General features: G+C 38.2%; 1 protein-coding gene, 1 long non-coding RNA gene and 1 other non-coding gene across 5 annotated transcripts in view; 1 reads left to right on the top strand and 2 right to left on the bottom strand.

Annotated features, from left to right (window-relative positions):
• Positions 1-268: 268 nt before the first annotated feature.
• Positions 269-1,783, bottom strand: LOC133862947 (uncharacterized). The gene is made up of 3 exons (XR_009899337.1): positions 1,494-1,783; positions 524-625; positions 269-427 (listed from the first exon to the last, which is right to left on the bottom strand). It is a non-coding gene; the product is annotated as an uncharacterized LOC133862947 (long non-coding RNA).
• A 2,057-nt stretch (positions 1,784-3,840) lies between these two features.
• The window catches only part of LOC133862931 (BEACH domain-containing protein C2), a 52,868-nt gene continuing 34,274 nt past the window's right edge, over positions 3,841-22,434 (bottom strand). For all 3 annotated transcript variants that reach the window (XM_062298855.1, XM_062298854.1, XM_062298856.1), the window contains exons 24-32: positions 17,202-17,351; positions 16,957-17,041; positions 16,736-16,856; positions 16,478-16,574; positions 16,272-16,385; positions 12,016-12,385; positions 5,458-6,230; positions 4,571-4,693; positions 3,841-4,310 (exon numbers count right to left, since the gene is read on the bottom strand). In XM_062298855.1, coding sequence (XP_062154839.1) covers positions 4,233-4,310; positions 4,571-4,693; positions 5,458-6,230; positions 12,016-12,385; positions 16,272-16,385; positions 16,478-16,574; positions 16,736-16,856; positions 16,957-17,041; positions 17,202-17,351 — 1,911 coding nt within the window. In that variant the 3' untranslated portion in view covers positions 3,841-4,232. The remainder of the gene's footprint in view (positions 4,311-4,570; positions 4,694-5,457; positions 6,231-12,015; positions 12,386-16,271; positions 16,386-16,477; positions 16,575-16,735; positions 16,857-16,956; positions 17,042-17,201; positions 17,352-22,434) is intronic.
• LOC133865116 (small nucleolar RNA Z247) lies at positions 18,560-18,698 on the top strand. The gene has a single exon (XR_009899646.1). It is a non-coding gene; the product is annotated as a small nucleolar RNA Z247 (small nucleolar RNA).

The raw sequence follows: 22,434 nt of genomic DNA, 5'->3' as shown, positions 1-22,434 counted from the left end.
TGATTGTGTAGGTGATTTTTTTTGTTCTTTGGTTTCTTTTTTTTTAGTTTCTTGAGATTGACAAATATGTCCATTACATTTGTTCTCTTCGCCCAATTCTGCATACACACTCAAAATAAACCGAGTCTCAACCAAAAATATTATGCAACAGACATGAAATAATCATATCAAGCACAACTTCTCAAGATCACCGAAAACCTATTCATGAACACACAAGACAGACTAGTTCAAAGAAATTATCATTGATTATCAAAATTTAAACAGAGATAACTCCAAGATAACTTGAAGTAACACTCATACAATAATTCAAAACTTTATTTGACAATTCCGGAATAAATTTAAAAAAGAAAAAAAAAAAGGCAGCATGCACTTCCAAATTTCAAGTGGCCGCAGATGTTCCCTTGTTCCTTTTGAGTATCTTGCGTACCTAAACATACACAGAAGATAACCAATCATTTAGCCAAAACATATCAACAAACTCAAGAGCATATAATATATAAGCAAATAGCCAATAATAATTTACCTCCTCTAAAATTGGTCTTGAACTTGCGAGGCATGTGATGAAGGTACCTCATTCGGCCAGTTTCGGTGGTCTTTCTGTGAATGGCCTTTACACTCCAGTTATCTGAAACAAAACCAGTAAAACAGCTCACAACAAAGTATAAATAATTTCACTAATTTTTTTTTTTACTAAAAATTAAAAGAACTCAATGGTGTTGTTGGGCAAGCACCGAGCAGTACTTCTTTCTGTCAGCAAAATGCCTTCAAAAGCAACAATAGTCACTCTAAATGCCAACCAAGCAAAGTGAAAATGGCCAAATCTAGTGCAAACGAAGGACAACAGCTTCAAACAACAATTGAAAAAAGAAAGAAAAGGAAATCGAAAATGCACCATAACAGATGAACAAATCAAACAGCTTAAAATAATCAAATAATAAGGAAAAACAGCTTATATAATCATCATAGAACCAAGAAAATCATAAAAGTAACAAAACCCACAAGATTCCATACACCAAAATTTGTCATTCACATTTTCCAAGCAACCAAACAAAGCATGGAATGAAATTAACAAAGACAACAAAACTCGACCAAGCAAAATAATTTCCTTAATCTACGTTTAATCCAGATTTTTCCGCTCATTAATATTATTTTTCTTTCCACTGGACATCAAAAATGATTTCGATATCCCAGTTGCTTAGCCAATCACTTCAAAAACCCATGAATAATAAGTCAAAGAGAGAGAGGGGAGGGACGGTGTCGGCCGGCTGGTCAGAAGACCGTTCGTCTTGGTTGGCAGCGCTCGGTTGGTAGGCCCTTTGTCTTGGTGGCCGGTGGTCCGTCGGTGGGGGAGGGGGACGGTGGAGATTTGGGAAATGGGAGGAAAATGAAAAATCAGAACGCTCGAATTCAGCTATTCCTTAAAGAAAATCAAATCCAAATCAAAACAAAAACCGTAACACAAATCAAATCGATATGTAAACATGTATACATACCTTCTTCTTACCCGTACACGACGTATGGTTAGTGAGACTCTGAGCTGGTGCCGTGGGTGGCGTTCGGCCGGTCGATTTTTGGACTGTGGCGCGGCCTGTGTCGATGGGCGTCGTCGGATTTCGAGCTGGTGCCGTGGGTGGGCGTCGCCGGTGCGTTCGGTGAGGAAGTGGTTGGTGGTGGGCGGTGCTTTTTTGGTCTGTGGGCGTGGCTTGTGTCAATGGGCGTTGCCGGATTGGAGAGGGAGACAGAGCAGCCCAGCAGTGTTTTTGAAAATGTTAGGGCATTTGGGGGAAGAATTGGGGGGAAAGGGAAAGCTCACGCGTGCTGGCATTTGCTGGGTTTTTTTTTTTTTTTTTTTTTTTTTTTTAATATAATAATATATAATATATTATATTTTTATGCCACGTAGGACGAGAGTCGGTCGAGCGTCTGACTCTCGTCCTACGGATAGACGAACTCGTGCGACCTATTGTTAACAAGATGAGAAATGCTCTTTTTCCATTTTCCATCCATCTCCGTCTAAAAATTATATTTTTATTATTCAGTTATCTTACAACTTAATCATTCCTTGAATTAGCCCCGGTTAAAAAATAATAATAATAATAAAGTAAGATATAGAATAGTGGTATGGTATTTAGCATTATTTAAAAAGAAAAGAAAAAAATCACACGTTAGTTGGGTCACACAAACATTATAGGATAATTATAAAATAAAAATGTAGTATATAACATTTATTTGTAAACAAATATAGCTAATTGAGTTTTGGCTCAAGGATCTACTAAGAAGACTGCAACTAGTATTGCTCTAGTTAATAGATGGCATTTGCAACCTTTGCTGCAGTTGTAATTGATGATTGTTTGGAGCTACTTAGGGCGTAGGTTGTTGGTCTGTTTGGTTTATAGATGAGATGTATTGATGTTGGTTGCTTGTGAGTAGTTAGTAATCTGTTGGTTTTCCTGCGTTGATCTGCAGGTGCGTTGTATTGCTCAGTTTGAGCTTTCTATTCTAGTTTTCACCGGAGGGATTGTGTTGCTGTGTTTGGTTTTATAAAATGTTTAATTCATCCCAAAAAAATAAATATAGCTAATTGAGTAATGCTTTACACAACGTTTTTATCCCACTTTGGTGATTTAGCATTTCTAATTTGGAATTTTATTTTATTATTTTATTTTATTTTTTTGAAAATAAAGGTTGATCTTGAGGCTGATTGGCGTGCCTCTTCAACAAAGTGTAATAAAAGTTAGTTAATAATGTGGTATATTCTAACTAATTTTCTTTTTTTTGGATGCAAATATATTCTAACTAATTAAAGCAATTATAATATAAGGGTAATGTTATATGCTACACTAATATTCCATTGGCCTATTAGTATAACAATGTCCATCAACTCTCAAATCAATTCTTGTTAATATATATGTATATATAACACTTCCACAACAATCAAGTGAGATGAGGTGAGATGAAGTGTAGTATATAGCATTTTTCTATGAGCAATGATATACTTTACACCACAATCATATTATGTTGAAATGGCATGGGCTAATAGTAATTTGATATATATATATATAGGGCTAATTCGAGAACTACTAACCCATATCGCATTAGCATAGTATGATTGTAGTGAAAAAGTTAAAAAGTAACAGTTCTCCTAAAATATTATATCATAAGCAGGATTGTAACGCCTTTGAACAGTAGTGTGATTATCGAACTTCTAACAACATATATTATGTTGAGTAATGCTACCTACCACATTGAAAATATATTTTTTTTAAAAACAATGATTGACCTAATAGCTACTAGACTTTGCCATGTTAATTTAATGAGATATTTGTGGGATATTTATATAGTATGTAGCATTACTTCATATATTGAGAAAAGTACACATACATCCTCAAACTACTACCAAATTTGCAATGTTTCCTCAAACTGAAGATTACATTAATGTCCCCCCAAACTGCAAAAAAATTGCAATGTATCTCAAATATTAAAAATACACATAATAAAAATGAATAGAAAAATAATAATAATAATAATAGAAAATAAAAAATAAATATTGACTCTTGGTGGTGGTTTGGCACCCCCAAATGGTCAAGCAGGTTGGCTTAGCCAAGAGGATGGCTTGGCAAACCACACCACCAACCACTCCCCCCCCCCCCCCCCCCCCCCCCCCTATTTTGTGTAACTTGTTAGATTTTTTATAGCGGTATTTTTTTTTGTAGTTTTGGTTTATTTTGCAAAGTGATTCAATTCGATTTGAAAAGAGAAAGGCGTTATTTTTTTTTTTTTAATTATTTTTTTTTTTAGAGAAAGTCAGCAACTCATGCATGGTACCCTCGATCCAAAGGATACAAGAACTCGTATCACTATAATTTCATTTAATTTTCTATCAAAAAAATTGATGGACAAAAATGTACAGCTCTAACGTCAGAGCCTAAAGCTCATCAATCTCAATGACGGCGTACTTACAAACTCAATTGAATGAAAAAAAGAAGCCTATAGTAAGTCTAACAACCTGGCACTCTATGGACACACACATGCATATATATATATATATATATATATATATATATGATTGCTCTTCTAGATTATTAATTATGTTACACAAACCACAAGTCACAAAATTGACTTGATTTCAAATAGGGCAGCCAAAATTCCCTTGTAGTATCTGTCCAGGTGGTATAATGATATCAATGTATTCTGTGTTCCTTCTCCGGTAAACCAAACTTCATCGGCCTAAACTACGATTTTATAAGAGGGCTGAGCCCATCGCCTTCCCAACCAAGCTTGAGCATCTGATCCACCACTTTCAAACTCAGCTGCATGCAAAAGCCCAAAGAGTCATAACAAGCTTCCAAACTAGGATTAATGTCGAAAGCTATGATTCTTTTTCTTTTGCCCCCATAACCTATTCTTCTATCATCACTATGAATTGCTCAATTAAGCAAATAAAAGAAGATAATTTGACAGAACCATTGAGCATGGTTATCCCATCAACTAGCACCCGGGGGTCAACGAAGGTAACAAATATAAAATTAATGAAGAACGCCATCTCCAAAGAACAGAACATTTAACTTACAGCTGGGTCAGTGAATATTATCAATTGTTTATCTGCAGTTGACACCAACAGATTTGTGTTATCCTTGTTCAGAGCCAGAGCTGTAATATCTTGCCCTTCTCCCAGCTTCAATGTATGAAATGCCTGCAGGATTAAGTATTGCTGCTTGTTAGTAGGACAGCACCCAAATTACTTTTGACAACTAGCAAGCATATTCTGGGCTACGTCTACACTAGCCATGCCAAAACAGCGCGTAGATAAGCTTTTGACATGCCGGCAGTAAGAACATGAATATTATAAATATTTGCGTAACTCCAATATAGAGGCATGCTAAATTTTAAACAAACTTCATTTCATCGCGAGTATGGCATGGAAGAAAAAAGACCAAGGACTTCAACCATTAATTAATGATAACATTCACTGTTTCTTATTTCAAACTTTTGAGACAATTGACGATTTAACAAGGCATTAGAGCAGTGGTTCTGAGTTTAAACCTTAACTCCATATTTTACCTCCCTTTTTAGTTAAATATTCTGTGTTGGGGCGCCTTACGCTTTTTCAATAAAGTTGCAACATTACTTATCAAAAAAAAAAATATTCCATGTGTTAAGCCCCACATATCGAGGACGAGTATTAAAAAATTAATTAAATGATTAAATTCATCATTTTCTATCAACTTAAACTTTGGCGACAACTAGTAATTTAATATTTTTAACAAAGTCTCATTATCTTAACAACGGAGGTAAATGCCAAATCTCAGCACCTAAATGTACCAGATATCAAGTACATAAGCTACCTACGAGGTTACCACTAGCAACATATAGGAGGATAAATATGATGCAAGTTATTCTGTATTTTAACACATTCTCCCTTTAATTACCAGTAAAACATTTTTCTATGTCACATACCTTAAGAGTATGCAGATCCAGGAAGCAAATTGAAGGTGATGGAATATCCAATCTGTTGATTTTCCCAGTTTCATCTGATTCCAGATCAAGACCTTCAGTGCCTGGCTTCTTTAACTTCATATCCCAGATATCATTTTCCAAACATGAGTTCAATCCGATCAAAGCACTCTCCCCATCTACAGAAATTTCCATGCAACTGATGCTGCCAGAGAAAGGAAGTTGTGCTCTGGAAATTGGAGCCCCATTAAGAGAGAACGTACTGAGAGTTTGTTGTGATTTATTCCAAGTCATTACAACCCCCTGAGATGAAAGGCAGACAGCATCAGCCTCCACACCAGCCAGCCTTCTCATCAAGCGACCCCTTCTTATGGAATGCAGTAGAACATCTGAAGAAGGGGAGCATGAAACCACAACTCCAAGATCTGAGCTGACACAACAACAGAGTATTTCCCTGTGGTGGCCCCGAAGAACATGTAGGGGACCTTCAATACAACGCTTCCTGCTTTTGTCAGCCAACATGTTTGATATAGTACTGTTGGTTGAAGTTGATGTGCCTGTCCCACTGGAAGGCTCTGATACTTTGCTTGAGTGAGAAGTAAATGCTCTATGTATTCTCCAAAGTAGTACTGTCGTGTCCTTCGATCCTGTTACAAGGTAGTTGCTATCAGGTGAGAGACCAAGGCAAGTGACTGGACCACAATGCCCATGGGCTGTTTCTAAGGTTCTTGCTCCATCTGATGATATTAGCTTGATACTGTTATCCATGTGTCCACCTAGTTACAAACAAAAAATTACAAAACAAGATTTAGTTGATCTAGAAGTAAAAGAGCAAATATTTATCTCAGTCACCAAATTCAGTGGCAGGCTGAACTTTCACATGCAGCAGTGGAACAAAAGTTTACACTAAAATAAATCTTGATTGCATCCAAGTAAAAAAAAAAAGCAACATTAACATGATGCTGAATGGATAAGCTAACATCCTCAAGGCCCTTTCTTTATAAAACCACAACAAGTTACAGAGTTTTTCATTAAGGCTCCACTTGGCTGCCAGAAAATGAAATGGCGAGGAAATAATGAAAGTAAAATAGAAAATACAAATAATCATTCAGTGTTATAGTGGAAAAATTTACATTGTTTCCTTTGTCCTTCCCACCATCTTCTTGGGAGCGCAGTGCCCATTTTCATACAGTGTTATAATAGAAGATGTCTATTAACAAATACGATCCTCAACACCTTTTCTCAATCTGAGGGAATACAGCAAAACAAAAAATGCAATCATCAAATCTACCTCCAAACCCTGTACAGATCCTATAAAAGATACAACCCACTGAATATCACCATTGGAAAACTGCATATTATCCGAAATCCACGCCTCCTTACAACGAGCAATACTAAACAATTTCGGAAAAGATTCCTTCAGTGGTTGATCCCCCACACCATAAATCATGCCAGAACCTAAACTTAGTTCATCTCCCACTTCATATTTGACAAATCTCGAAAAATCTCCCCACCCCCTCCTAATATGTTTCCACACTCCAACTCCAAAGGGTCACCCTACCTCCTTAGAACACCATCCTACGCTCATACTATCATATTAAATGCTACAAAGCCTCCCTCTCTGTAGCGTACCACCATAACCACTCACCCAGTAGTGCTTGATTAAACTTAGTCAAGTTTATTACCCTTAATCCCCCAGCTTGCTTCGGAGAACAAATCTTTAACCATTTAACTAAATGGAACTTCAACTCCTCACATAAAAAAAATCTTGCTAAAGTTTCTCAATCCTATTAACCACACCCATTGGAATAGGAACAGTGCAGATAGTATGTGGACAAAGTACTTTTCATCAAAGTCAACCTATCTTCCTTTAACAAATATAGCCTCTTTCAACCCGCCAACCGCCTATAGATTTTTTCAACAATATCATTCCATATAGAAGAAGACTTGTATGGAGTACCCAATGAGAGACCCAAATATTTCATCGGTAACAAAGCCAGCATACATCCAATAATTCTTGCCAAACTGTCTAAATCATCCACCTCACCAATTGGAATGATATCTGATTTCGATAAATTAATCTTTAAACCCGATACCACTTCAAAGCACAAAAAGAGACATCTCAGATTATGAAGATGTTCACAATTAGCCCCACAAAAGATTAATGTGACATTTGCAAACAATAGATGTGACAACCATTTCTACATTATTTCTTGACCTCACTGGGAAGCCATCTAATAGCTCCTGCCCATTGTAGCTGACATCATCCTACTTAGAACCTCCAATAACAACAACAAAAAGTAGAGGAGATAACGGATGCCCCTTTCTTACACCTCAAGTACTACTAAAAAAACCAGAGGGGCTCCATTTATTAAAACGGAAAAGCATACTATAGAAATAAAAAATGCTATACATGCTCGTCATTTCCCCCAAATACAACAAAAACTCCCAATTCACATGATCATATGCCTTTTCCAGATCCAAAAATAAGAAACGAGAGCATTTCTTAGTGATAAAATTAAAGCCTGAAGTGTCATGCACAGTTCCACAATCAGCTTCCCGTTCTTTTCTTCCAGTAACATTATTTGGTTCTCTCTATATGCAACTCTAAATTTTCTTATGGGCCTGCTACCTTTAAACATCAAAATCCATTTTTAGACTAGACATTCAAATAGTATTTTTTTAAGCGAATTATCATTAAAAGTGCAAAGTGCAACCCAGGAACACAGGGAGTATATAAAAAAAACACTCAATTAGGAGAGGAAAAAAGAATAAGAAAATCATTAAAGCTAATCACTAAGGGAGATAAGTACGCAATTGTCCAAGTATAAAGAGAATAAAAGGTCTTAAGCTCCTCTAAAGTCCTTTCTTGGTCCTCGGAATTTCTATTATTTTGTTTCTTACACAGATACTGCAAAAAGCAAGAAAACACTATTTTCCACACAACAACACTCCAAAAGCGTCCACCAACAAGCAAATAAATCAACCACCCGATTAGGCATAACCCAAGACAGCCCAAAGCGACCAAAAAATAGCATTCCATAAGGCGTAGACAACCTCATAGAGTCACAATGGAGAAGAATATGTTCCACAAACTCCCCATTCCTTTTGCACATGTATCATCTATCAATCACGATGTCATGCATCTTCCTAAGGTTATCCATGATAAGAATCTTCCCTGGAGGTGCCAACCAAGCGAAAAAAAAAAAAAAAAAGAGCCACTTTCAAAGGAATCTTAGTCCACCAAATACTCTTCCAGAGGAAAGGAACATAATCTTTACAAACAAGGTCCTTGTAAAAGGATCTAGCATCAAACTTCCCTTTGTGAGAAGGGGCCCATCAAAGCTTATCTTCCCCTTCTCTTCTCACTCTAAGGGAATACAACAAAGTGTAGAAGGAAACCAAAAAATCCACCTCCCAATCGTGAGCCGCGCTAATAAAGCTAACATCCCACTGAAGGTAACCACAAGAAAAGTCCAAGTGAGTTGCAACAAACGCAACCTTCTCACAAGCAATGCCAAATAAAACCGGGAAAGCTTCCGTAAGGGTCATCTCTCCGCAACGCACATCATCCTAGAATCTAATCTTGGAACCGTCTCCCAACTCAAATCTGGTATGGCTACAAAACAAACTCCGCCCACTCTTTATATTCTTCCATAGCCCCACCTCGTGCAACCCAAGGGGATCAATAGAACATCACCCACCCCAAGCTCTACCAAATTTCGCATCCACAACAATTTTCTACCATGCCTCTCTCATGCACAAAACACCACAACCACTTCCCTAAAAGGGCCATACGGAACATCTTCAAGTTCTGAATCCCCAAACCTCCCTTAGAAATAGGGGGATCAAACCTTAGACTAACCAGGTGATATTTGAATTTTTCATCTAACCCACCCCATAAAAAATCTTGATAGAGCTTCTCTATTCGATTTTCCACACTAGCAGGAATGGAGAAAATAGACAAGTACGGATCCCAAAATTTTCATTTTCTCTTCTCGGAGTGTTTTCGAATTCCTTTTCAGAAATCAAACTAATAGATATAGCAAACACACAAAAAAAATTAACAATAATAATAATCGAGAAGGCACAAGTATAGGTAACACAAAAATATGTTGAACTTCCTAATGTCATGTATAGTTAGAAGAATTTGAAAACGAATAAAATAAGAAATGAAAATATTTCTCAATGTTAAAATTAAACCCTCTAGTGCCATGCATGGTTCCACAATTAGCTTTCAATTCCGTTATTTGATTCTCTCTATATGCAACTCTAAATTTTCTTATGGGCCTTTAAAAGTCATCCAATTTTAGTAATTAGTTTACAAAAGTATTGTGCAACTTAAAGAGAAATTATATTAAAAGCGAAAGGCATCTCTAAGCACATAGGCATTATACAACAGGAAGCATCCAACTAAAGCAAGCACAAAAAAGACCCCCAAACAGCCCAAACCAAAAAGAACCCACCCAAGAAAATCCCACTAAACACCAAAAGCTCTCAAACTCAAAACCCACACGAAGCACTCATCGCTAAAAAACATGAGCCTAGCCTTTCCCACGCCTAGCGGACGCGCTTGAAGTATCATAGTTTGTTGGCCATTCTAGGCTTAGTAGCTCCCTTCTACCTCTAGGATTAGAGCAAGCACCCTTAACCTCACGAGGATGATCCTCTTCAATGGCTATTAGGAGAGCCATAGTCTAATCCTTATTCCCCTCACATGAAACTCCCACCAGAAGACAAATATTCTCAACCCAAAATAGAGCCCAATCCAAAGGAGGAAAAGTCTCCATAGGGGAGGGGAAACTATTAGCCAAGACATTTCCAAAGAGGGGTGAATCCCATAGCATCATCTGCCTTCTCTACTAGCTAAAAAAAGCTACTATTACGATTTTTGGGGGGAAATTATGCTCTTTGATAGCTCATTGTATTTCTTCTATGTGATTCTGAGTTTTGGTGAACGACACTCCAACAGGTTTTTCTAGTAGTTCGCATGGCTTGAGACAAGGGGTGCACTGTCCCCTTTGTTGTTTGCAATTATGATGGAGGCGTTGTGTATAACGCTTTCCGCTACTGTGAGTGAGGGTTTTTTGTTTGGCTTCTTTGTGGGTAATGGTAGTGGGATTGATTTCTCTCACCTTCTATTTGATGATGATGATACTTTGATATTCTGTGGGGCTATTGCAGATCATCTATGTCATCTACGTTGCTTAGTCTTATTTTTTGAAGTTGTTTCAGCCTTGAAGATTAACTTGGCTAAGTTGTAATTGGTTCCTATGGGAAATGTTGATCATGGGGAAAGGTTGGCTGGCATTCTAGATTGTGGGAATTATTTTGGTTTACCGTTGGGGGCCTCCTATAAGGTCAAGCATATTTGGGACGGTGTTATTGAGAAGATAGAGCATCAGTTGGCTAGTTGGAAAATGATGTACTAGTCCAAGGATGGTTGGGTTACCCTTATTAAGAGCACACTCTGCAATTTGCTTACATACTTCATGTCCCTCTTTCTTATCCCTGCGAGTGTTGCAAACCATATTGAGAATCTTCAACGTGATTTCTTATGGGCTGCGTTAGGTGAAGAGTTCAACTGTCACCTAGTTAGTTGGTTCAAGGTTTGTTTGTTGCTCTCTAAAGGAGGGTTGGGGGTCTCAAATTCCTATTTTGAATCTCTTTAGCGTGAAAGGAAAGTATTCTCCTTGTCACATAAGTAATTAGTAATATTTAGAGACATAAGCAGTTTGGTATTCCTTGTCAAACAAAGAATAGGAATTTAAAGCCTATACATAAGTGTTGCTTCTAAAGATTTAGTGGCTTCAGAATAAGTCGAAGTAGGGCTTTATCCCAAGGTGGCTACTCCCATAAGAGAAGCAATTTTTGTAGCCAGTCACACCAAGAGAATTAGAGAAAGAATTTCTCTTTTGTGAAAAAGTTCTCTTTTTGTCAGAGTGTGAGGCTGCGGGTGTATTAGGATTTTAGGTTTGAGTAGTTTTTCTTCACCACTATTTTTTACTCCATCCTTTCATAGAGAAATTTCTTCTTGATTGTCTCCACTTGTAGATGTCGCATTTTCAAGCCAAATCAAACAAATCTTGATGTCTTGTGTGATTGGCTAATCTTCTACGCTCTTTTCTACTTTTTAACGATCCAAAATATTAATTTGTCACAACAAAAATGTTGTATAATCAATAAATGAACGATGTGAAGGGATCAAACTAATTATTTAAAAAATTACCACAAATGGTGTAAGATATGTCTAGGTGTTTGACAAAGCTGCTAAGATGATGGGTTCTTTCAGATTTTTTTTTTAAAAAAATAAAAACAAAAATAAAACATTAAAAAAAGAAGCAAGAACAAAAAAATTGCAAGGTTGTAAGCTAGTGAGAATATATTATTAGATTAAAAATGTTGACAGCATACCCAAGGAAAGAGTCTATATAGCAATGAGAATTACTTAATCAAGTTAAAGAATCTTAGAATTTCTTGCAAGAAAAGAAGCACTCTACTTGGTGTATTAAATTCATATGCAAGCAGTAAAGGTAAAGTAAGAAATTGATAGATGCTTACCAGTGATGATTTCTTTGTCACATGTAATTGAAACTATAGCCGAGCTTCTGATCCCAGACGTAGCAAATGCTAGAGCTTGGGGAAAGTGCCTCTCATCAGTACCAGATCCAGCTGGTCCTTTGAACATGCGCATAAGTGTTCCACCAGTGGAGCTTGTTGAGGCCCTTCCATGTTGAAACAGGAATGGTGTACCCTGGCCATCAGGTGTGTTGGGCTGCCACTTGTGCTGTGCAACATGTGCTGCTGGTGCATTTATATCAACAATTACAACAGTATCTGAAGAAGCATGAATAGCAGCAGCGGGTAGATTGCATCGATCAGGTGCTGGAACAGCATATGGTCTAACTTCTTTTGGATTGCGAAAGATGGTCTGACAAGAAAGAGTACAATCAGGATCAACTTTAAGTAGATAATCTGTCAGATAACAGGATACCCTAACAGCTGAAACCTCAGTATTTCTATGGGAGTTAAAGTGAAATGAAGGATCTTTAAGTCTAATCATCATATTTCAATAGGGCATAAGTTGACCAGATACCCGCTTAAAAGAGTACATAATCATATAAAGAGAAAAGAAAGAAGACATAGCAGTGTAGCACAATCATGCCATAACCATTTAAGGTATGACAGCATTTTACATACCTGGAGTACTTTCATCAGAAAGCAAATTTCTTTACATAACAAATCAGTTGAAAAAATAATGCTGAAAGAATAATATTTTTCTCATACCATTTTCTGAAAATTAATTGGTCAGCGCAGACATGCTTGTGACATTTAACCACTTCCCAAGGCAAAATTCCTATTCATTGCTGGTTATCAGTGAAAAGAGAGCACCTTTGATGGGATATATTATTTCACTAAGAGCCTATGAGGGATTGTGTTCGGAAATAGAGCTTTTATATCCAAAAATGGCTTTTTAGAAAAAGCTTTATTTTCAAGCTTTTTCCAAAAGAGCGTTTTGACCTTTTTTTAGAGCAAAAAAGTCAAAGTACTTTTTGAATTTTTACCAAATGGGCCCACTTTTGCTTTGCACAACTTTTTATGTACTAAAAGTACTTTTTAAGCTCCTTAACGCAATCTCAAATAGGCTCTAAAGAGCATAGAATCAATCATGAGAAACTCTTACTTCCATATCTTAGAATGGTCACCATCCATTGGATGCCTATGAACTCTGTTCCCAAAATGGCCACTAAATCAACCTTCTTATCTACATTTCACCATGGAGATCACGCTAGGACATTAAAATCCAGCAGAATATAAATCATTCTTAAACTCATCACATGTCACTTGCCCTTTATGACCTCTAAGTAGCCTCTTGAGCAGCACTTAAGAGGCTGTTCTGTCACCTAAGTTACAGTGAAACAGGCACGATCAGCTGTTTTGTGGGTGTCAGCTGTTTGCAGCACTTCCTTTGATGCAGTCCTTTTTAGAAGCATCACTTCAACAAGTCTCCTTACCAGAATGTTTCTTTATTGTTTATTCTGCCAAGGTTTTAACAGCAGATAGAATCTTCTATCTTCTTTTAGGAACCTAAGTGACTTGCTTCAACAACTTAAATATCTTCTTCTTTTTTTTTCTTTTTTTTTATAAGTAATCGAAATATTATTAAAAGTGCAGAGCGCAACCGAGGTACACAGGAAGTAAACAACTTAAATATCTATTTCAAAAATGCATTAAATAATCCAAAACGATATCATCTATTCTACCATTTCTTGATTAGAACAGTCATTGCTTGTCTACATTCTAACTTTCTTTTTTGATAAATAATAAACTGGTCTTATTAAAAGCGTAAAGCGCCCTTAAATTCACCGGAAGTATACAAGAGGAAGCACCTAACTAGAAAGCGAAAAACGAACAAGAAAATTGCCAAAACTAAGCGGAAAAAAAATGAGATATAAAAGTCACCGTCCAAAGATACAAAGTATAAAAAAACAAAACTAAAATATCCTCCAAGGACTTCTCCAAATTCTCGACACACCTATTAATTATTTCCTTCCAAACACACCAAAAAAGGCATGTCGGCACTATCTTCCAAATCGCAGCACTCCTCAGCCTTCCAGATGTCCACAAACTGGCAAACAAGTCAAAGACTCTCCTAGAGACTTTCTAACTTTCTAAGACAGATTTTCAAGCACTCACATTGTTGTGTGATCTGTGTACATCTACCTAGAGACTGATTTGATCCTACATTATCAACTCACCTAAAATAAGTCTCAATCCAACTTACATAGGGATCGGTTCTATAGATCCTCGCCAATTAATTGGGGTCAGACACATGTTCTTTTGTCATTTTATCCTATTTAAAATCATACTCTCTACCATCTCGTTATTTGACATATCATTCTTCTCCATTTCTCACACCTTTTAGGCCTCTCTCAGCCGCTTTCCAGCCCATCGACTTGATTAAATCATTCTTTCTCACTGAAACATTATTTGGTGTTCCTTGCACATGACCAAACCATCTCAAGTGTCCCTTCCTCATCCTTTCTTTAATAGGACCCACTCCTACCACCTTTGAACAGATAACTTCATTTTTTTACATTGTCTTTCCTAGTTTTTGTTCACATCCATCTTACCATTCTATTTTCAGCTACACTCATTTTATTTTGCTTGTTAAGAACTCAGCATTCCACACCATAAAGCATAGGAGGTCTTATGGTGATCCTATAGATTTTCTCCTTCAACTTAACAGGTATTCTACAATCACATAATGCTCTCCTACATGCACTTCTCCACTTGATTAACCCTGCTCTTATTCTATAAGCTACATCCTCCTCAATCTTCCTATCCTTATGAATAGTCAATCCAAGATACTTAAAAGTTTTCGTTCTTTGTATCTTTTGACCGTCCAATTTTACTATCCCTATAACGGCATAAGCAAGGCAAGAAAAAAGAGGTAGTTTCTGATAGGGTCACCTCCAGGAGCGCGGGACTCGCAAGCGAGGGACAAGTGGAGGAGAAGAGGAGGCAGGTGGAGGACAACGACGGTGTCATTTTCGGGAGGCTGCGAGAGGATACAGTAATGGAGGACGAGGTTGAGGAGTTCTTCGCGATTCTGAAGCGAATACACATGGTGGTCAGTTACTTCATGAAGGTTGACGGCAACGGCGGAAGGATGACGACACAGGAAGGGTCAAGGAGATTGAGGGCAATACTGGAGAGGGAGAGTGACGCGGATGATAACGGTGTGAAAGGGAAGGGCAAGAGGGGAGAAGAGGGTGTGGTGGAGGTGAAGGTGGGTTTTGACTTGAACGCGGATCCGATTCCAGAATGTGACCCGCTGTAGACGGATCTGTTTGGGTGAGTGTGTTTAAGCCTTTGAAATGTTGAAAGATAATGTTTGATTTTTAGTGGCAATTCTTTTTTGCATTACCAGTTAAGCTACTGGGTTAATGTAATGCCATCTTGGTATTTTTTCAAAAAAAAATTACTATCCCTCCATCTCTATTTCTACTTTTAATGAATTTACACTCCATATATTCAGTTTTAGTCCCACTTACACAAAATCCTTCAAACTTAAAAGTATCTTTCTGAACTTCCGCTTAAAGAGTTAACTCCCCTCTAGTCTCATCAACTGACACAATATTATCTGCAAAAAGCATACACCACTGAATCTCATCACGAGACGATGAAGTAAGCCCATCCAGAACCAATGTAATGAGATAAGGACTTAACGCTACTCCTTGATGTGAACCTATTGTGATAAGAAACGCACTTGTGATACCTCCATTAGTTCTTACACTAAATATCACTCCCTCATACACATCTTTGACAAAATTGATATATTTTGGAAGAACTCTGCTCCTTTCTAAAATCCACTCATTACTTCTATAGGTACCATATGATACGCTTTCTCTAAATCGAAAAAAAAACCATATGAAGATCTATACTCATTTCTCTAAATTTCGAGAAAATAGCCTACATGGTTGATTGTCCTGGCATAAACTCAAATTGATTCTCCAATACTATTGCTTCATATATTTTAACCTATGCTCAATCATTCTCTCCTGAAGCTCCATGGTGTGACTCATAAGCTTAAGCCCCATTTGAATGGCTTAAATGATCATGAAATACATGACACTAGATCAAAAAAATAGAGTAGAAGGTAACACCATAAAAACTGAGGATATAATGCTACAGTAAAAATAAACAAGAACAAACAATGCTGTATGTATATGCAGATCCACATGCACGCATAAAAGCAGAACCATATCAAACATAAGGACATTAATCTTCAGCCAAATGAAACTGATTTTTACCTGCAAATGAAGGACATCAGTTAATGGCATCTTCTTCAAGTGAGGGACAGTCAGAAGTTGGGATGGGGTTTGTCCAAAGTACGCGATCTGGTCTTGTGTAGCATGCTGTTGTACCTTTTGTTGGTACAAAAGGGAACAGAAAACAAAGAAATAAGAAGAAATGGCCAAAAGGAAGAAGACATTATGGCACAGAAAACTCAACTTACTGGGTCCAAGATCTTATCAATATCAACTGTCCCTTCATAGGTGATGTAAAAGAACACATTATTTTCCAATATAGCTTCTTTGCCTCGTTGCTTATACCTGAATGTTCCAATCCAATGATGTAAACACTAGAAGGAAAGGAAAAGCTCAAAGTTGAAAATTATAACCATAGTTACAACCATATTAAAATCAAAAACAAAAGAACAGAGCACAATGCCGCAGAAAATTGTAACTTTACTTCACGGAATGGGGAAACCTACCCAAACACAAGATCAATCCACTCATGCAAATGGGCAGATACATGCTCACTCTCAAGAGCCATCCGATGCTTATGAATGAAATCAATTGGGTTTTCAGCCCAAGGAGGAAGTTTGACAGCATCTGTACAGTGAATATAAATGAAAGTAGATCTTTCAACTTCAGTTTAATGGCCACCAATGTCTATCTGAATTACTAAAACAGAATACTTTCAGGAACGTACCAAGCTTTCCACCTAACTGCGTTGTACCAAAATCAATGGAGTTCTCATTGGTTAAGATCTCAGGGAGGTAAAACAGCTCAGGAACCTAAGGTGCAACAATATGTACACTTACTCCAAAATTCATAACCATTATAAGCAGTTGAAATGTGAATGACGAGAGCAGATGAAAACATTACAACCGATTAAAGAAATATGAAGTAGAAGATATAAAAGTGATACCTATAAGATAATGGTCATATACATACCAATTCCTTCACATCACTCATGTCCTCAAAAACTCCATTCCAAGTAGCAGCAATATCTGAAAACATCCGATCTGCATGATCAAATTTGCCTCCTTGCAATTGAATTGAGAGTGTTGTAAATGGTTCAGCCCTAACAAGGTAATATAGAACCTGTAAAAGAAACACCAACAATCACGAGAGGTGTCATCAGAGAGTCTACTAATAATATAGAAAATTCACCCAATCGACACTAAATTTGATTGGTAGAAAAAGCGCAAAAAAGAAAAAGAACATTGTATAAGTATCAGAAATGTCATGTTTAAATAAATCAAACAAATTGCCAATTTTCAGCATAGACAGCCAAATCACCAAAGAATAAAAAGTGTACTACTTTCAAATAAAGTTGACGTCTGTATTCTTAGAAATAACTCTGGAAAACAGGCAATATTTGATATAATATAATGCAGATAATATATGTACCAAGAATTTCATGTCAACCATCAGCAAGAAAAAATTACCATAATTCACCACTAACCTAACAAACTACGACCCTGAAATCAAACAGCACAAGTCCGATATATAAATTAGAGAAGTTTTAATTACGGTCAACATACAATACACACTAGCAACATAATATATTGAGATCAAATGTTCCTGCAACAACCTCTCTGAGAAGCAAATAAACTACATATATCAATAAATTCACCAATAGAAGGTCCATACTAATGCACAACATACTCCTAGATCTATTCAAACTAAAAAGAGTTCTAGTGAGTGTGTTAAGGAGAAACTCGGTTGATCACAACTACTAGTGACAACCAGTTCCTAAAGAGATAGAGTCCTACTTGTATTTACTGGAAGAGTTTTAATTGTATTTGTTTACTTTAGGTTGCTGATCACAGTTTTGTATTTAGATTAGATTTATCTTTAAGAGATAGTATTAGATTAGGAAGCTAGTACTTTGATGTTATCTTGTATTATGTACAAACTCTATATAAATCAATAGATGCTCACAAGAAGAGTAAGCTTGAAAAGCCAAATATTCTGTGTTTCTACATGGTATCAAAGCCATCCATAGACTAGTGTCTCTTCTTTTTTATTTTTTTCCATTATCATGTCCGATTCTACAACCTCTTCGGCGGCAGAGACAAATCCCACCCTTTTTCCATCCTCATCTAATGTTGTTTTTACTGTCCCCAACATGAACCACACCCTGCAAATCAAGCTCTCCAATACAAACTTTCCTAGTTGGAGAACTCAGATCATGGCTTTTGTTAAAGCGCAAGATGCATACGACTTCCAAGAAGGGTAGCGCATCGATCACGGAATACTTTCAATCATTCAAGGCTCTTTGTGACAACCTTGCTGCTGCTGGCCAACACCTCAACGATTTTGAGCGCACCTCTTATTTTCTGGCTAGCCTCGGATCTGATTATGATCCTTTTGTTACCTCCATAACTACTCGACTGGATCCTTTGTCCCTAGATGAAATCTATGGACACCTTCTTGCTCATGAGATGCGGATTGAACATCATCTCAAACCCGTAGAGCATGTCTCACCTGCTGCTAATTTTTTAACCCGAGGTTCACCATCATAAGGTTGAGGCTATCGCGGTCGTGGCCGCAACACCAACAACTACTGAGGTCGGGGATCTGTCTATCCTAGCCATGGCAGAGGTACATATTTCCCATTTGATTCGACACAGTCTTCACGTCCCATCTGCCAGCTTTGTGGGAAAATCGGGCACACTGCCCCTAGGTGCTATCAGCATCCCGATCCAGCCCTTGCTGGACCACCTTCTGCTCCATATCAACCTACTCAAGCCTATTATTCTTCTCCTAATCTTCCTAGGGAAGAAAATTGGTACCCAAATACTAGTGCAACCCACCACCTCACCAACAACCTGCAGAATCTGAATGTTTCCTCTGAAGAATACTCTGAGCAAGATCAAATCCGCATAGGTAATGGTACAGGTTTGTCTATTTCTCACTCCAATTCTACAACTCTTTCACTTTCTCGTCACAAATTTCTTTTTTTTTTTTGTAAGTAATAGGAATTTCATTAAAAAACGTAAGGCGCCCCTTAGTACACAGGAAGTATACAAAGGAACAACTCAGCTAGCCCATAAAGCAGAACCCAACAAGACCCTCATAAACCCCAAAACCCTCAAGAGCCCCAAAACCCAAAACAGTAAAAGCCACCATTAAACACCCAAATAACAACAAAACCCTGATGAAACCCCAAACCCAGCTACAGAAAAAACCCCTAAAAAAACACCCAACCCACAAAAACACAAAAAAAAAAAAAAAAAAAAAAAAAAAAAAAAAAAAAAAACCCAACAAACCCGAAAAAACCCGACCCAAAACCCATGAAAGACACCTAAACCCAAGCCAACAGCAGCCGAAAAACAGGCCCAAAATACAACAGAGAGCCCAGGAAAAAAAAAAAAACCCGCAGATACGGTGGCGCGTGAAGCCACGCGCGCCGGCGCCGACAAGAAACCCGCCGGAAAACCCTTAGAAGTCGCGGAAAGCGCCGGTGAAGCCGCCGGAGGTGCGCGTACGCGGTGAAGAAGACCCAAACTCCGCAGATCTAACACCCAAGCTTCAGAAAACACCCACGGCCACGCACTCCGGCACCAGCGCGTGGCGGTCACCCGCAGCTGCTACAGCGGCGGGGAAAAGCCGGACCACGAAGGAGAACCCTCCAGAGAAGCACGTGCACGTGGGTGAGGACCCAAGCACTGTAGATCTACTACCCAAGAAGCAAAAGAACCCATCAACCATGCACAACGGCGCGGCAGCCATCCACAAAACAACATATAAGACCGGAGCAGGCCGGCAGTCCTCTGGCAGGACGCGAGAGCACCGGAAAAACCCAACCACCGTAGATCTACACCCAAGAAGAAGAGAAACCCCAAGCTGAAAGACTAAAAAAAAGAAAAAGAAAAGCACTAGGAGGAAGGGACCAGAAGAGGAGGGAGGGAGGGCCCTCCCTCAAGACGGTTTTTACTGGGAGGGAGACCTAAGCAAATTTCTTCTAAACCAATTACTTCATGTTCCTCACATCTGCAAAAATCTTCTCTCTGTCCGTCAGTTTGCTTTTGACAATGATATTTTCTTTGAGTTTCACTCCTTTTTTATCATTAAGGATTGCAAGACCAAAATGCCAGTTCATCACGGCCAACTTAAGGATGGTCTTTATCATCTCTTCCCTCCGCAAGTGCCTTCATCCACATCACAAGCACTCGTTGGTGAGAGGACTTCTTCACAGAGTTGGCACCAACGTTTGGGCCATCCAGCCCTTCGGAATGTCAACTTTGTCCTATCCAAATTTCAGCTTCCTATTTTGTCAAATAAGGCACCGGCTCCCAGCACTGTCTGTCCTTGGGCAAAGGGTCACCAATTGCCCTTTTCAGCTTCACAAACTTCTATTTGTAATCCGTTAGATTTAATTTACTCTGATGTTTGAGGTCCTTCCCCCACTATTTCAATAAATGGCAATCGTTTTTATGTCTCTTTTGTGGATGCCTTTAGTCGCTTTACTTGGGTTTATCCTATTCAATCTAAATCAGATGTCATGCAAGTTTTTCTCAATTTTCAATCCATGGTTGAACGTCTTCTCAATGCCAAAATAAAATCTGTTCAAACTGATTGGGGTGGCAAATATCGCAACCTTCACAAATATTTTCAATCTGTTGGCATTCTCCATCGTGTTTTCTGCCCTCACACTCATCAACAACAAGGTTGTGTGGAAATGAAGCATCGACATCTCATTGATACCACCTTAGCTTTACTGGCTACAAGCTCCCTTCCAAAGAAATTTTGGGATGAAGCTTGTTTAACTTCCTGCTACTTAATAAACCCCTTGCCAACTCCCTTACTCAAAAATCTTTCTCCCTTTGAAAAACTTTTTTCTCAAGTTCCAGATTATAAGTTTCTCAAGGTTTTTGGCTGCGCGTGTTTTCCAAATCTTCATGCGTATAACTCTCACAAATTCTCCCTTCGTTCTAAACCTTGTGTCTTCCTAGGCTATAGCACTCTTCATAAGGGCTATAAATGTTATCATATTGAAATTGGCCGTATCTATATATCTAGGGATATCATCTTTCATGAAGATGTTTTTTCCTTCTCAAACACAATACCTTCTGCAAATCCGGCTCCTCCCTCTTCCATTCCTCTTTCTGTTTCCTTACCCTTATCCATTCCACATTCAATGGCAATATCAACTCCACCTACCGACATTATCCCCACTTTACCTTCTTCACCTGATCGTGCCAGTCCTCTTAGCCCTTCTATTCCTTCATTTTCATCTCCTGCAGAACTGGATGTGGCTCCTGATCAGCAACCAACCTGTATACATCCTATGCGGACTCGATCTCAAAATAATGTTAGCACCATCCGAAAGCTCACTGACGGGACAGTGCGCTATCCTCTACCTCGGGCTTTGCTCTTTGAAGCTGCTATTACAAAACGTACATGCTTCACCAATGCTGTCAAGGTTAGTGAATGGCGTCTGCCATGCATGCTGAATTTAATGCTTTGATAAAAAATAGCACTTGGACTCTTGTTCCATCTTCAGTTGCTAAAAATGTGGTTGGCCGCAAATGGGTTTTTAAACTCAAAAGAAAGGCAAGTGGGTCTATCGATCGTCACAAGGCACGACTAGTTGCTAAGGGTTTTCACCAACATGTTGGAATTGATTATGGTGAGACTTCCAGCCTTGTGGTAAAGCTAACTACCATATGTACTCTTCTATCACATGCTTACTCGGTTGGGTGGTCTATAAAACAAATAAACATCCAAAATGCATTTCTGCATGATTTATTGTCCAAGGATGTCTATATGGAGCAACCTCCGGGTTTTATTCATCCTTCTTACCTTCATCATATATGCAAGCTAAAGAAGGCACTTTATGGACTAAAGCAGGCACCCCGGGCATGGTTTGCTCGTCTTAGTAGAAAACTGATTGAACTTGGATTAATTGGCTCCAAAGACAATTCCTCTCTGTTTCTTTATCATACCAATGAAGGATGGTCTCTTACTCTCTCAACAACGCTACATTCAGGATTTACTTACAAAACCAATAGGACCGAAGCAAAACTAGTCCCATCTCCCATGGCATCTTCTTCGACATTATGTGCTTTCACAGGCAATCCTATGGAAGACCCCACATTATATCGAAGTGTTGTTGGTTCACTTCAGTGCTTATCTCTTACACGCCCAGACTTGGCGTTTGCTGTAAGTCGTGTAT

Source organism: Alnus glutinosa, chromosome 3 (genome assembly GCF_958979055.1).
Source record: "Alnus glutinosa chromosome 3, dhAlnGlut1.1, whole genome shotgun sequence".
In the NCBI taxonomy this organism is placed as follows: Eukaryota; Viridiplantae; Streptophyta; class Magnoliopsida; order Fagales; family Betulaceae; genus Alnus; species Alnus glutinosa.
This window is presented reverse-complemented; position numbering and strand designations above follow the sequence as displayed.